This window comes from Peromyscus maniculatus, chromosome 18, assembly GCF_049852395.1.
Source record: "Peromyscus maniculatus bairdii isolate BWxNUB_F1_BW_parent chromosome 18, HU_Pman_BW_mat_3.1, whole genome shotgun sequence".
Classification (NCBI taxonomy): Eukaryota; Metazoa; Chordata; class Mammalia; order Rodentia; family Cricetidae; genus Peromyscus; species Peromyscus maniculatus.
In genome coordinates, this window is record NC_134869.1 from 50,415,909 (window position 1) to 50,432,454 (window position 16,546).

Consider the following 16,546-nt stretch of genomic DNA (forward strand, 5'->3'; position numbering starts at 1 on the left):
CCCATCCGCGCCCCGCCCCATCCCCACCCGGTACCCCAGTCCTCCTCCAGCGTGCATACGTTTTCTTCCGTTTACATTTATTTGATTAAAACGGGAGAGGAAAACGTGCTTCTCAGCGAGTACGTATTTCTTCCCGGACGGGACAAAGAGAAACTTTAAAAGAAGTAAGAAAGACCCTCCGGGGCCCCGACATCCACCCTGGCCAGGACGCCCGCCCATCCCAGGGCAGCAGAGGGGTGGTGGCTTTCCCGGATTCCTGCCTCCGTCTCCCGCCCTCACTTTCTTGGCTGGTCTCCTCGGTCGGTCGGGTCACGTCCCAAGCCGAGGACGGACAGGGGGCGGGGCACAGGCCGGGGTGGCACGGGGGACAGGGGCGGCCCCGGGTCTTGCAAAGGGCATCCCCGGGGAGCGGCTCCCCGCGTCACGTGGGACCCGCCCTGCCAGGGCCGGGGCGCGGCGTGTTGCAAGCTCCCGGCAGGGCAGCCGTCGTGGAGCTGGATTTCCGCGCTTGTGTAAGGAGGTGGCAGCCGCGGCGACATCCCTGGCTCGCCGCGGGGGGGTCCGGGGCTCGGCGATGGCCGGCCTGTGCGGGACCCGGGGCTCGCTGTCGGCGCACACGCTGCTCTTCGACCTGCCGCCGGCGCTGCTGGGCGAGCTGTGCGCGATCCTGGACAGCTGTGACGGTCCGCTGGGCTGGCGGGGCCTCGGTGAGTGCGACCCAGACCTGCCCGTCCTCCCCACTAACCCAGAGACCCCGCCACTCGCTCCCTTTCCCTCTCTGACACTTTGGGCACTGCTGGATCAAGGTTGGGGCATTGGGAAAGTCAGATATGGAGAAGGCATCCTGTTACACTCGGTTTGCCATGGGCGAGTAAATATGCAAATGGTAATCATATGCGAGTGATGTCTACTGGCTCTCCAAAATCTCCCCAATTCTTTTAATAGTCAAACCTTTTTAGAGAGTTAGAGATGTGACTCAATTGCTAGAGTCTAGATCATCTATGCATCTATGAAGCTGTAGGTTTGATTCCCTAGACTGGTGATGCCAGCCATGGAGAGGTGAAGTAGGAGTCAGGTGTTCAAGGCCATCCTCACCTATGTGGAGAGTTCCTGTCTGGCTTAGGCCATATGAGAGTCTGTCTCAAAAACAAACAAAAAGCAAACTATTTGTACTTTTTTTTTTAAGTTTAAGATATCTGCTCTTTGGTGTTTTTCTTAAATTTATCTTTATTTTATGTTCATTGGTGTTTTGACTGTGTGTATGTCTGTGTGAGGATGTCAGAAGCCCTGGAACTGGAGTTACAGACAGGTGAGAGCTGCTGGGAATTGAACCTGGGTCCTCTGGAAGAGCAGCCAGTGCTCTTAACTGCTGAGCCATCTCTCCCAGCCCCCTTTGGTGTTTTCGTGTGTGTGTGTGTGTGTGTGTGTGTGTGTGTGTGTGTGTGTGTGTGTGTCTGTGTGTGTGTGTGTGTGTGTGTGTGTCTGTCTGTCTGTCTGTCTGTGTGACGGCACTCAGACTTGCATAGCCACTTGGGTGTTTTCAATGAATCTTCAATAATCTTCAAGGGAAACACCATTGTTTGCAGTGAATATGACTCCTAGTTTTCTTAATTAAATACATCTTGTTTATTCACCAAATCTAGTGTAATGAAATTGTAAAGAAAGCCTCTTTATATTAGTCTAGAAAGTTATCTTCCAAAATCCGTTTTCTGCAGATTTGGTGAACTGAGCAACTGTGTGTTGGAAGCGGTGATGTCGTGACAAAGGCCTCTGCGTACTTAAGGGCAAGCGTTCTCCTAGGGGTTAAATTTAATACCGCAGGCCGCCACAGTTAATTGGAAATAAACGTGAGTGTTTTTGAACAGCTCTATCTGAAATAGCGATTTTTCTCCCCAAGAATAGCAGCCCTCTGAACAAAACACTTCCCTGTGGTTGTAAACAATATGCTCATACTTTTGGAAACTCTAGCAGTTGTGTAAACCTGTTTTGGGAGTGGGCTGAGAAAGTTGTTCAGAAGTAGAATGTGTTCTTAGCATGAGGAAGGTCTTGGTTCTGTGCCCAGTATCTAAACAACTTATTCAGTGATTTTTAAACCATCATTTTTGTTTGTTTTGTTTTGTTTATTTGTTTGTTTGTTTTTCTTTTCAAGACAGGGTTTCTCTGTGTAGCTTTGCGCCTTTCCTGGAACTCACTCTGTAGCCCAGACTGGCCTCGAACTCACAGAGATCCGCCTGGCTCTGCCTCCCGAGGGCTGGGACTAAAGGCGTGCACCACCACCGCCCGGCTTAAACTATAATTTTAATAGATGACCCTTCAGCAAACATCTCAGAAGAGGATGCTTGGCTCCGACTTCTGGAAAACAAAGCCATTTCCAGCCTGCATGTGAGAGATAAGATCCGTCCCCTACCGGATTATTTCCCAGTGTGAGCTAGATCGTGACATCGGGTAGTATTTGTGTCTGTGGATTTCCTAGGATGACTCCATTTTTGGAAACAAGATATTTTTGGTCCAGTGCACAGGCGCACATGGAGCCAGACCCTGTCACAGATGAATGAAGCCAGATGGTGGAGGCTGTGAAAACGGAAGAACATGAGTCCTATGTAAAGGGAGCAGTCAGCACTCAGGCCCTGCTCCCCGCTGCTTTCCAGGAAGTCCAGCTCCATTAACGGGCTTCTTTTCTCTCTCCTTCTCCCCATCTTTCTCTGTAGCATTAAACTCCAACGAGTCATGCCTCATAACCCCCTCCTCTCCCTTGAGGGTCAGGTGCTGTAGTCATTGCGAGTGTTTCTACAGATAAGGATGCTAGGTTACAAGTTGTGAGGTAACTCGCCCATGTTCATACAGTCGGAAGTGGTAGAGTCAGGATTTGAACGAGGGCAGTTCATGCTCTTAGCCACAAGCCACACTGCATACCTCCCCCTACTGCTGTACTCTTTCCTCATGCATCTCACAGGCCCCTAAAAACATAGCACTTCTGACTTGAACAACAAACCAACAATTCAGTGTGCTGTTTATATACACGGCTCTCTTTTGCCCTTGTGGTAATAAATGAAGATGACTGACCCAAGAACGAGCCGGGGATGTCTAGACAGACGAAGGAGCACTCTGAAGCTATGTACATTTGGCCAAGACTTAAGCTGGGGAGATTTTAAATTGGAGGTTAAAAAGGAAGGCCTTTTAAAGATCTGATGGCCTGGGGAAGGTATCCGACAGAGTAACTAGATTTGAGGCATCCCATGTGATTGGTTAGAGGTACATCACTTGTCTTTCTCCAGTTGATGGAGCATATTTTAGGGGTATTGGCTAATCATCAAGTTTTGGCAGTATAGGGCCGATGACCAGAGACTTGATGGATTCACTACCATGGGTAGTTTTGGAATGCTTAATGGAGATACTAGGTTGGTTTATTGGGCTTGGACTGATTCGTGCCATGGATCAAAATCCTGTCTCTATATGGAGTATGGATGGTATGACTTTGCATATTGATGCTCATGGGGAAGGATCTAAAAATGTGGCTCCTTGATGTAGGTGTAGCTGGCCCTGTAGAGAGTGGTACTCTGGCCACTAACATGCCTTGTTTCCCCTACTGGTACAGGGAGGACAGAAAAGGGGTGGAGGGGAGTCCTAAGAGGGAAAACCAGATCTTTGAGACCAGGAGAGCGATAAGGGACAGAACCATGAAGCCGTGCTAAGCTCTGAAGGAGTAGCTGAGTAAATGCTTGGCATATGGGAGAGCCTGAGTTTGATCCCCTAGTTCATGTGCATGCACACACAGACACAGACACAGACACAGACAGACAGACAGACAGACAGACAGACATAACACACACACACACACACACACACACACACACATACACACACACACGTGTGCGCGTGCGCACACGCACACATGAGTGGGCTGTCCTCTTAAGCACAAAGCAAGTGAGAATCTGAAGATAGAGAAGGCCCCCAACTGCAAATGGAAAAGAATCGTAGTAGTGATAGGAGAACCTGTCCGAGGCCAATCATAATCCCTGAGGATGGTGACCATTGAGCTCCATTACCAAAGACAGTTCAGACACAGGCAGATCACATAGCCCTCTCTATGATGGGTAAATAAGTGCATGTGGGATCCGCTAGCCTGGTTGCTTGTGGGAGCCCGTTCTGGGGTTCCTCGTGGCTTTACCCAGCAGGTCCGAATAGAGGATGATCAGGACCACGGGCCTGAGTGCAGGTGTCTGAGATGGCCTGCACTTGGCTGTGCTGGGGGAGGAGGTCTTTTGCTCCACCCCTTGGCGTCTCTATAAAAACCCTGGACCAGAGACAGTCGGGGCCCGTTGGAATAGGTTCCAGGCCCTCTCGAGGCTATCCTTTATTTTCTATCTGTTTATCTCCACAAGACTCTCCGCTATAAATCCTTCTATCTAATATTTCCTGCTGCTCGCACTCAAGAAAACTCTGGGAAGCTGTGGGGGTGGTGGGTAAACGCCCCACAGAATGGCGCCGTGAACAGGGACTAAAGAAAAAAAGGGACTAAAGAAAGGGGAAAAAAGGGACTAAAGAAAAAAAGGGACAAAAAAAAGGGGGGACTAAAGACAAATGAACAGGGACTTAAGACAAAGTAATAGGGACTAAAGATAAAGGAAAATAATAGTTTTATTACAGAGTTTTTGGTGAAAGTGCTGAGTTAGCCCTGCCAGTGGAAAGGCATGCCGGTGTTATGGAATATATATATATTTTTATATATATTTTTTGGGAAGGCAGGCGTTTTATCCTCGAGAGAAAAGGAAAGCGGACTGGAAGGATGTCCGATGCTGCAGCGAAATTCTCTTCTGTCAAAATTTTCTATCTTCTATCCCTTTCTCAATTTCTATCTGTGATAAGTAAGATATAGGGTAGTAATATAGTTTAGGAAAAACTTAGAAATGTAAGATTGTGTAGGAAAAAATAAGTAAGGCAACTAGACAGAAAAACTCTTCAATTTTCTAACTTTGGGGGCTTTGAAAGCAAACTGGGGAAAAAATCTTTCTTTGGGCTTTACGGGTAGTAAAAAAGCTCTTCTCTGAGCTTATGGGGAAGAAAAAGTTTCCTATGGAAGCTTTTGACCTGGGGACAGCTGAAATGCTAAGTCCAAGTGGCAGGAGAAAGTAATTTCTCCCTGAGGCAAAAATGGGGGTGTAAGAAGTCAAAGTTTAAAGTTGGGAAGTTTTGGGAAAAGTTGGTCTCTCTCCTGGGGAAAAAAAACCTTTCTCTTAAGCTATAAAGCTTTTCTTGGAAAATTTGGGGGAAAAAAATCTCTCTAAAAAGCACTCTTAAACTTAAAAACTAAATTTGTCCTTCTGAGAGAGGACAAAAATTAGAATCACCTGAAGATATTAGTATGGGGACCACCTGTGATTAGCTCTAAGTGAAAACAACAACTTTAAGACAGCAAAACCTAAGTTCTTTCAAGCTTTCACAATCCTCCCTGCAATGCAGGAGGCAGGAACAAGTTTCTAAAAACCTCTTCTATGCTCTGTCTCCTCAAGCTAGTAAAAGACAGTGGCTCAGAGTACCCTGAGGGAAACGCTTGGGAGAGTGTGGGTGAAGAGCTACAGAGAGCCCAAAAGGGCAGGAAACTTGACCTGAGAAAGGCAAAAAGCCAAGCTTCACAGTTACAGCCGAGCTGAGGCATCAAGGGTTTTGTCTGAGTGTCTCAGAATGAAAAGGTGCTCCTCCTCATTGTCCTAATAATGCAAAGATCCCCTGAAGCAATGCGGGCTATTAGCATTGTATCCTCACTTCTGATCAAAAACCCAGAGGTGACTGGCCAGCATCTCTGAGTTGGAGTGCATTTCGGGGATACTAGGGTTCCTGCAGTTGTAAACTTCCTGGAGTACAGAGCTGAGGCAGGAAGGTGCAGCACCCAGGGGAAGATTGCTAATGAACAAAGCTAAAGCCGGTGGGAATGGCACAATTGCACACTTTCCTACAAGTCCCGGGTTGATAGGTCCACAGCTGCAAAAAGAAATCTGAGAAAGCTTTCCTATCAGAGAAAGGACTTTTCTGGGAAAAGAGTAAAGCTGAACTGTGTCTGAAGCAGTTGTGCTGCCGAGTCAGAACGCTGTCTGGGGAAAGAGCCCAGCCAGGGCAGAACAGAACTGTCCAGGAGTAAAGCTTGCTTTTCTGTCAGAGAAAGCACCTCTTTGAGAAAGCTTTGTTTCAACTGACTCCCTGAGATGAGGGAGTGTAGCCCTGAGGGGTGATTGCCTCTGACATAAGCTCTGTCCTGAGCACCCAGACAAGCAAACACAACCCATTGGGGGACTGGGACAGGTGAAGGCCTGAAGAGGCAAAACACCTGTCCAATGGGAGTTTCGAAATGGCAAAACCTCCCTTGTTAGATTTTCAGTCTGTACGCAAACAACACAGACCCCGAAAACAAACAAACTAAAGCCCCTACCTTCAGTAGCAGGGAAAGCCGCCACTGTAGTGTCGGAAACTGTTTCTGGGGTAGAGGGGATAAACTGAGACCAAACTGGGAACTGTCTTGGAGAAAGACTCTGAAGAAACAGAGAAGGGACATAATCCTCCCCAGAAAATATGTGACCTGAAAAAGCTGCTAGAATTTGAGGCAGATTTGGGGGGAGAAAAAGAAGCCCCTACCTCCAAAGGCAGCTAGCAGAGGTACAGAGCCGCAGACAGATAGCTGAAGCTCTGCATCTGGGGGGGGGGGGAGGAACAAGCAAAATGAGAATAAGATCAGTGGGAGAAAATCTCTCTGAAGGAGCTATGGAAAAGCTGTTGTAAATGTTACGATCTTGATTTTCACTGACTGGCTAAGGCAAGCACAAGCCCCGAGGAAAGTTGCTATCAGAAATGCCAGCCTCAATGCCGGCTAACGAGGCAGGTGTGGTTCTGATCCGGGGCCAGTGTCTGATGAAGTTGAAACACCTGTTAAAGCCAGGTGAGGAGAATAGAAACCTCCCAATGTGCCATAGCTGAAAATGTAAAATGCTTGTTCAAATCTCCCGTTGCAAAAGCAAAAAACTTTGTTCAAACCTCCCGGGCAAGAATTTGTAAGCAAGTCTGGTAAAAGAACCAGTTGACTCTCAAACCCGATAAGAAATATGGGAAATGATATAAGGGACTGATATGGGACTGATATTATTATGGACTGATATAAGGGAAATGCATTCTGGGAAAGGTAGTTTTTCTGCTAAAGATGGCGACATTGCCCTGAAACACTTTTGTCAGCTCAAAAATACGTTCATGGTAAACTTAAAATACAGCTTTTAAAAGAATAAGGAGGAAAATCGTCTAAGAGTTTAAGTGTCAGTTCCGAAGAAAAATTGAAAGGATACGGAACTAGGTGCTTCGTGGTTTGGGGCGCCGTTGGTAAAATGCCTTATTTACCCTAATAGCTGTGCAAAGTTTTTACGGCAGTTGGATGACAAAAAGCTACCTATAAGAGCAAACAAGTCACTTTAAAATCCTTAAAATACCACAAAATAGCTGTGCAGTTTTTGGTGAAGAGCTTTACAGCAGCTAAATATGGTAATTTCACCCTCTGTGTGAAGTGAAGTTTTTCAGTAGAGCAAACCAAAAGTACTGCTGTGATAGAAACGTTTGTTTGAATTGAAGCACTTAGGGTAGCTACTATGAATTTGGGTGAAGGGACAGCCTCTAGTTAAAAACTGTCTACCGCTGCATCTCTGCCGGTCGGGAACGGCTGAGAGAACTCGCAACTTTGGGGTGTGGCTTTGTCCTGAGAATGTTACAATCCCCTAGCAACAAGTATCACAACTCTATAATGACAACACTCACTAAATCCCAGTGCTTTATAACAAAGCTGACTATAAACTCTAAACTTGAGAAATGATGTACGTACTTCCTGTCTAGTTAAGAGAATTTTTCTGATAGAGATGGTGATAATAATTGATAATAATTAAGAGTAGGAAGTAGAGAGACGAATATAAGATATGTGAGTTTGTAAAATTCTGTCTTGTTAGATCTGTGTTAAGAAATCTCTAGGTGTTTGCTAAGTTAGATATATGCTAATGGTAGCCTATATAAGTTTGTAAAATAGATCAATAGAGTTCCTTTAAGAATATAAGCTTGCAAGAAGTATCTAAGGTAGTCTTAAGACATGTAGTAATAAGCTTGTAAGATGCTAGTTGTAAATGTAAGTTTAAATAAGAAATAAGATAAGTATATAAGAATTAATAGGAAATATATTTGCTAAAGTAGTTCTATAAAGTATAAATAAGTAGATGTTAATATGTTGTATGTGAGTTTGTAAAAACGTGTAAATGTTGAATATGAGTCTAAATGCTTTGCAAGGCAAAAAATGTTATATGTGAGTTTGTGAAAAAGTGTAAATGTTAAGTGTGAGTCTATTAATGTAAATGGTGAAAACACCTGAGACATAGGAGATAGTGTCCTAGTAGACTGCAAAGTAGGCGGTCTGAATGGTTTCAAAAGCTCCAGAAGCCGCTAAGAAGCTAAGAATGGCGGACGCCAGAACCAGCACAAGGCATCCGCAGCTGAGATCCGTGGAATATCAACGCAGCACAGAAAAACCTGAGCTAACAGCAAAAACGGTGCGGTTTAAAAATCTTACTATAACTAAAAAGGTCTGTCTGTTAGAACAAAAGTTGCAGAGACGCTTGTTTGGACAAAAATTATTAACTGCAAAAAGTTTTGGTTAAAAAAGTCTCTTCATATTTGGAAGTAAAAGCCTGATACCAGAATTTATTTCTTATTTAAACTTTTTGAACTTAAAATGAGATAAAATTACAAAAACATTTTGGTTATGGATTTCTTCAAATTTGGAAGACTAGTACCAATATTTATCATTTGAATTTTGGTACTTAAATGAAATGAACAATAGAGATTTCATTGCAATGGGACAATTTTGAGCTTACTTATAGTAATGACCTAGGAATGGTTTTCTGGAATTGGGTTAAAAATGGAACTGTTTAAATGAAGAAATGTATTTCTACTTAGAATCAAGATGCAATTTTGTGTATGCATATATGCTTTATTAACTGGAGATTTATGAATTGTTTTGTGGAACTGTTTATGTAAAAATGGAATTACGTACAGAACTGGTTTTGTGTTACTAATGGAACTATTTAAACAGAAAAGTTTGGGTTTTCTAAGTACGCTTGAGATTTTGCTTAAAAATTATAAAGAAAAGGAGGAGCTATGAGATTGAATTATGTTCGCAGAAACCTATTGATATTAATGCACCCTGGCTTTGTGGAGTTGAGGAAATGTTTAAGTTGATGTGAATACATCGAAGTTTTTCCTATGTTCTGTTAACAAGAAAATTCAAATGACTGAGTTAAAGTTGTAAGAGAAAATTGTTAACTATATATAGCACCATATATGCTAATTCTAATGGTTCTGTTAAGAGTTTGCTTTGAGTTGTAAGATTGAGAGAATTGTGACTATGTATAGCAATATTTGTTAACCTGTTAATGGTAATGATGAAGCTAAGGGATTCTTTAAGTTTGTAGTCGCCTTAAGAGTTTTGGTTTAGAAAGGGCTTGAGGCAGCTAAGACTGCTGTGGTCACCTTGGACCTAATTCAAAAGAGAAATGCCATCTATATCATCCTCTACTCCCATACTGGGAGGTGTAACAGCTATGGAGATTGCTGTAAGCCATTAATAGTTATTTTTTTATATATTAAGAAGGGGGGACCTGTGGGAGCCCGTTCTGGGGTTCCTCGTGGCTTTACCCAGCAGGTCCGAATAGAGGATGATCAGGACCACGGGCCTGAGTGCAGGTGTCTGAGATGGCCTGCACTTGGCTGTGCTGGGGGAGGAGGTCTTTTGCTCCACCCCTTGGCGTCTCTATAAAAACCCTGGACCAGAGACAGTCGGGGCCCGTTGGAATAGGTTCCAGGCCCTCTCGAGGCTATCCTTTATTTTCTATCTGTTTATCTCCACAAGACTCTCCGCTATAAATCCTTCTATCTAATATTTCCTGCTGCTCGCACTCAAGAAAACTCTGGGAAGCTGTGGGGGTGGTGGGTAAACGCCCCACAGTTGCTCACATGCTAGAATCACCCATGCAAGACTTTGAACATACAAATGCTTGGATCTCTCTCCTGGAGCGGCTGATGCCTTAAGTGTGGGTAGAAAGCTTAATACCATCTGGAAGTACCAGCTGCTTTCAGAACCACTACGTAGACCAAATTCTTCAAACCACTTTTGTTAAGCATTGCTAGTAACATTAGTATAATTTCGAGGTTCTGTCTGGTTGTTAGTGTTTGCTTTGCAGATATAATGACATCACAACAGACATACAGAACCTCTGAGGAACATTCATTTATCACATTCCCATAGATTGCTATTTAAAGTAACTGGTTTGGGACAATTCACACCAAGCACATCTCTCAATGTTGTGAGGTATACTGAGAAAACTCATGTTGTCATTTTATAAATTCTATGAGACAGATGCTATTCAACTTTCTTCCTCTTACAAAAGGAAATAAGGGACTGGAGAGATGTCTCAGTGGTTGAGAGTGTGTACTCTTCCTCCAGAAGTCCTGGGTTCTGTTCCTAGTACCCATGCCTGGCCGCTCACAACCATCTGTAATGATCTGAAGTCCCTTGCCTGTGTTCTCCCTGAACACCCACACTCACATGTACATACCCTCCTCAACATGCACACAAAATTAAAAAATTATAAAAGTGAAAATCTTTTAAAAGTAAATAAATTATGCCAATGAATAGTCATTTTTAAAACAAATAAATCTAGTAGCACAGTAATCTTGCATTTAAATATCTAATAAATGTATGCAATAAGAACAATGATACTAACAGCTGCCATTTTTGAAGTATCTCCTGTTGCCTGGCCCCACCTTAAGTACTTTACAAAGACTGTCTCCTGTACCCACTATAAAAGTGTAGACCCTGTTCCCATTTCCATTTTATTGACAGGAAAAGGGATTGCTAGAGAGTTCAAGTGACTTGCCTCAAGTCAATTTAACGAGTGACAGACTAAGACTCCAATGAGATAATCAGACTCCTGAGTGCATCTTTTTCTTTTATTAAAAAAAAAAATGGAATGGTTTTACCTTTTAAAACAGCTTTATGTGTGTGCAGGAGATGATAAAGAGTTCTCAGGTACACTCTGCATATAAGTTTTACCCATAAAGTCTGGACCCAGTATTTCCTATTATTAACACTTCACATCAGCGTGATCCATGGGTCACAAGACTGACATGTGATTATTTGCCTAAAGTTCATATTTTATTCACACCTTTCACTTTTTACCTAGCTTTCCTTATCTCTTCTAGGATCCCATCCAAGTTTTGTATTTAGTTCCGTGTGCTCCATCTCCTCTGGACGGTGACATCTCAGGCTTGTTTTTTGACGGCCTTGACAGTTTTGAGGGGGGGGGTTATTGCTCCTCACTTGGAATTTATCCAATGCCTTCCTCATTGTTAGACTGAGGTTGGTTCTGGGGAAGATCACAGTGGTAAAGAACCGTGTTCACCACAGCATAACAAGGGTCCACACTTGGGGTGTAAATTATCTCTGTCCGCCTTCATCACGGGCTATGGTAGTATCTGTTGGGTACCCAGATTACAACGTTTCTCTGTCTCTTCTTTCCTCGTTGTCCTCTTCGGAAGGAGGCACTCCATGGTTCCTCTACTTCAGGAGCAGCCATAGGCTTTCCCTCCTGTCTTCAGGATCACAAATGTCAAGAATGCATCTTGACTTTGGCCACTGGACCATCTCTCCCATCTTACAAGGCTTTCATTAGATCTTCCTTCGACTCTAAGCTACCAGTCCACTTATCCCTTCTCCCTCAAAAGGGCTATTTCTAGTGCATTGCTGGATCCCTTCTTGAACCTTCTTCATTGGGGCTTTCGCCCACCACTGGTCCTGTTGATATTCCTCCCATGGCTAAATGCACTGGTCGTTTCCCAGGGCTCCTCTTATTTGGCACAATGGATCGCCCTTTCTTCATGAAGCACTTCATATTTCTAGAACTGCATGCTGACCTTGTGTCTTCCTTTTGTGACAGATGGCTCTTTATTTCTTATGGTGCCTCTGGGCTTAATCCATGATCCACAGTACCCACTACCTAGGAAATTTTAGTCAGATGTCACCAATTCCCAACTTTCTAGCCTGGGTCTCTAATAAGCGTCAGCTTTACCCTTCTGTTTACCTCCTTGACAGATGTCTTCAATGTAACATCTCCCAAATGTCTCTCCTCCACTCCCTGAAGTTTCCCGATTTTTACTGATAGCAACCTTATCTTTCATTTATTTAGGCCAAAAGATTAATATTTTGTAACTTCTCAGCTCCCCCTCCTGACCCCCTCTTCACCTTCCCCCCAACCCCGTCACAAACCACATCCTGTCTCTAGGCAACTGATATTTTGGACTTTGCCTTTTGGGTCTATGCAATCATATATAACCACTTGCCCCAGCCTCCACAGCCATCTTCAATGGAACCAACATCCGAGTTTTGCCTGGATTGTGTAGCTGTCTTCTAAGTGAGATTCCCTCACCCCTCCCAAACCCCTTTCCAAAAGAGTGGAGTGGACCTTTTACACAGGTCAACATTGCTACTTCATTTGTGACCCTGCGGTAGCTTCCCATCTCACGTCGAGTCAGCGTGGAAGACCCCCATATCTGTTCTCCCTCCCCTCTCTTCTGTGTTGACTCTTTTTTTTCTTGGGCTTACAGGACAGTCGTCCTGCAGACAGACAGCCTTGAGACTTCCCTCTTCACCTGCTCTGTTTCAGCATACCTTGAATGCTCCTATAAAATCGACACCCCCAGCCAGGCAGTGGTGGCTCTGGCCTTATAATCCCAGCACTGAGGCAGAGGTGGGCGGGGGATGTCTGAGTTCAGGGCTAGCCTGGTCTACAGAGCGAGTTCCGGGACGGCCAGGGCTACACAGAGAAACCCCGTAAATTGACACCCCTCCTGATGCCCCCTGTTCTCTCCCGTTTGACGTTCCCCTGCGCCACTTCCCCTTTGCACCTTTCACGTTTGTCTATTGCCCATCTAGAAATACCCTTCCTCCTGACGGGGACTCTTGACTGTCAACTTGGTCAATTGGGAAGGTGCCTAGGAGATGGGTAGAGCATGCTCTGGGAGTGCCTGGGAGTGTGTTTCCGGAGAGGGTTAACCATGAGAGGGAGACTGCACCGAGAGCAGGCGGTGCCATCCGGTAGCCTGGACCAGGATGGGATAAAAAGGTGGGCAGCTCTGGTGCAGACTTTCCCTCTCACTCTGCTTGGCAGTCCTGAGCTGAGCTGCGGGGCTCCTCCACACCCTCCCACGGTGCTTCTCAACCCTCCTGCCGCCGCGACCCTGTAACAAAGTTCCTCATGCTGTGCTGACCCCCAACCGTAACATTGTTTTGTTGCTACTTCACGACTATAGTTTTGCTACTGTTGTGAATCATAATGTAAATATCTGGGTTTTGCGGTGGGTTTAGGCAACACCTGTGAAAAGTTCATTCACCCACAAAGGGGTTGCCACCCGTAGGGTGAGAACCACTGCCTTGCCATGATGGACTGAACCTCCTGAGCCTGTGAGCTGAAATGTTTTCTTTCCTTAGGTTGCTTCACTCAGTACTTTGTCATAACATTACAAATCCTAGCCATAAAGGCAATTGTTCTGGTTTTATATTTGTTTGTTCATGTTTTTAATTTGTCTATTTCACACTTACTCCCTTAACATCTAAAACTGTAGCTGGAACAGAGCAGGCATTTATGTTCTGAATCAAATAACAAGTAGTCAACAGAGTTGTTTAAAAAAAAAAAAAAAAAAAAAAAAAAAAAAAAAAAAAAAAAAAAAAAAAACACCCAGCATCTTACTAGGTAGAATGTCCAACAAAGACCACACTAGAAAGGATCACAGTAACTGTTTGTGAAGATTTTCCAATTTTGTATGGAGCAAACTTACATAAATACCATAAGAAGACTGGAGTGGGAGGGAGATGTGGGCATGGAGTATTGGTCATTATCAATAAAAAATGTTACATGGATTTAGTTGTTTTTGAGACAAGGTCTCGTTATGTAGTTCTGGCTTCACTGGGACTTGCTAAGAAGACCAGGCTAGCCTCAAACTCAAACGGATCCACCTGCTTCTGCCTGCCAAGAGCTAAGATTAAAGGCGTGTGCCACCTGGCCTGGCTGAAGCTGCAGGGACTCAAAATAGCGGGGTGAAGTGCTGGTGTTGAGTGACCTGTTCTCATGCTGGCACCTGAGAGCTGTTAGCCTCAACCTCTCATCTGGGTCTAGGAAAAGACATAGATGGGGGGACATTTGAGATGTCATGACAGTGTTCTCCACCTTTCCTCTCCTTATGGAACAGAAATCAAGTATGATGCCGGGCAGTGGTGGTGGTGCACGCCTTTAATCCCAGCACTCGGGAGGCAGAGGCAGGTGGATCTCTGTGAGTTTGAGGCCAGCCTGGTCTCCAGAGTGAGTTCCAGGAAAGGCGCAGAGCAACACAGAGAAACCTTGTCTCGAAAAACAAAAAACAAAACAACAAAACAAAACAAAACAAAAAAGAAATCAAGTATGAAATAAAAAGTACACAAGTGCATAAGTGTAGATAATTATAATTTCTTACAAAATCGATACACTTGTGCTGTTACCACTGTCTGGTATGAGGAATGTGTAGATGACTTACACATTTTAATTTTGTTTTCTTCTTTTGGAATTTTAAAACGTCCCTCATCGTGAAGGGCTTGTTACTGTTGCTGCTTGCTGAAACCAAACATCTCTCCTTGTGTGTTTTGTAGAAAACTAGAGACAAAGAAGCAGCATCCATACTTTCCCAGTATGTTACCCAAAAATAAACAGCAAGAATGCTGTCTTAACTTCCTAGGGTTTTGGCCTGTGGTCATATGCAAATACAGAGATTGCAGACTGGGGTGTGTTGCGTTATTCTAAAAATCCCCCTCCAGGGACGTATTTGCATATGGAGACAAGATTTCTGTAACTGAATTCCCCGGTGGTTAGCACTATCTAGACAATTCTACCAGCTTCACACAGTCTGCAGAGGCTTCTGGGCATCTAGTAATATTATCATAATAACTGTTGCCTTCAGGTAAAAAAAGAAGGTAAATTTCTCAACTTCTCAGGTCACCTTTTTTATTTCTATTTGTGACAAGGCATCTTTCAGTAAGATTTGCCTTCCAAAACAATGTTTTTCTACAACTACAGTTGATTTTTTTTTTACTTTATCTTTTTAATTTAGAATGCTCTTTAACAATGCAATTAATCATTGGGAATTTTCCTCCTTGATTTATGAAGAAATAAAGTCCTATATTCTGGAAGAGAGAAGTAAGGAAGGTATTGGAGGAAGCTAAGACTATGGACTGTAGCCAAGAATTTGCATTCACGTTGCACCAAATCCGAGTTATTGTTTTATAGAATTTGATTTAAATGAATTATACATTTTTATGGTGGCAGATAATTAGTCTTCCTTTAGTGGTGTTTCTGTTCAAAATGCATTATCCTCAGGGAAAAGCTATTAAGGCTGGACCATGAATCACCGGAAAGAGAAAGAGAAAACATATTCAATTTCTAGTCCTGGAAACCATCCATGCATACAGGCAGTACTGATTCTAAGTCCGTATTGGCCAGTCTCTTACGAAGAAGTTCTGCAGAAAAACCCTCTTGACTAATCTGGCTTTCCTTGTACTCTTTTGCGCAGGTCAGTGTTAGGTAGCTCACAGAGGCAGCTCACTGATGCCTGTCCACTCACGCCCCAGCTGAAACTCAGAAATGTTGTTGAGGGGGAACTTCTGGGCTGCAGCAGTCTCTCTCGGGCACATGGCAGGAGCAGAGAGCACAGGGTTATGGCCTGGTGCACTTTTAAAAGGGAAATCCAGCAGTTGGAAAAAAAAAAAAGAGGAATGAAAAAGAGGAATGGAATGTGGGAAAGCTGATGTCTCGGGGCTTTGGAAAGTTAACTGGTTTCCTTAGTCATTGTAAGTGGTTCCTTGGCTACTGTGAGGACTACGGGCAATAAAATAATGCTTGGTCTCCTTGTGTAAACTATTGCCCCCAGAGGGATCCTCAGTAAAGCTGAAGCTACTTTATGCTACTTTTAGAAGTCGGTCTCACTGCTGGTGGAATGAGCTCTCCAGTTACTGTTGCGGTCCTCAGGGCCTCTGTCTGCAGTCGACAAATGTGAACCCAGCATCAGGGCTAGGTGTGTGACGTACAAAGACAACAGGAACTTTCCTTGGCGGCTTCTTTTGAACATGAACCTACTTTTTGTTTGTTTGTTTTTGTTTTTCAAGATAGGGTTTCTCTGTGTAGCCCTGGCCGTCCTGGAACTCACTCTGTAGACCAGGCTGGTCTCGAACTCACAGAGATCCACCTGCCTCTGCCTCCTGAGTGCTGGGATTGAAGGCGTGCGCCGCCACTGTCTGGCTGAAACTATGTTTTAATGGTTCCCTTCTCTTTACTTCTGGATATGCTCCTTGTTTGTGAAATGAGTTTCAGTCCCACAGACCTTTCCTTCTCCCTTCATTCCAAGTAAACCTTGCTTCGGCTGCCCCTGTCTCTAGGCTGGCTAAAGTCTGGCC

The 16,546-nt window shown here is 44.2% G+C and overlaps 1 protein-coding gene across 1 annotated transcript in view; it reads left to right on the forward strand.

Moving 5' to 3' along the window:
- Positions 1-420: 420 nt before the first annotated feature.
- The window catches only part of Irak3 (interleukin 1 receptor associated kinase 3), a 64,058-nt gene continuing 47,932 nt past the window's right edge, over positions 421-16,546 (forward strand). Inside the window, exon 1 of the mRNA XM_006973349.4 lies at positions 421-707. Coding sequence (XP_006973411.1) covers positions 575-707 — 133 coding nt within the window. The 5' untranslated portion in view covers positions 421-574. The remainder of the gene's footprint in view (positions 708-16,546) is intronic.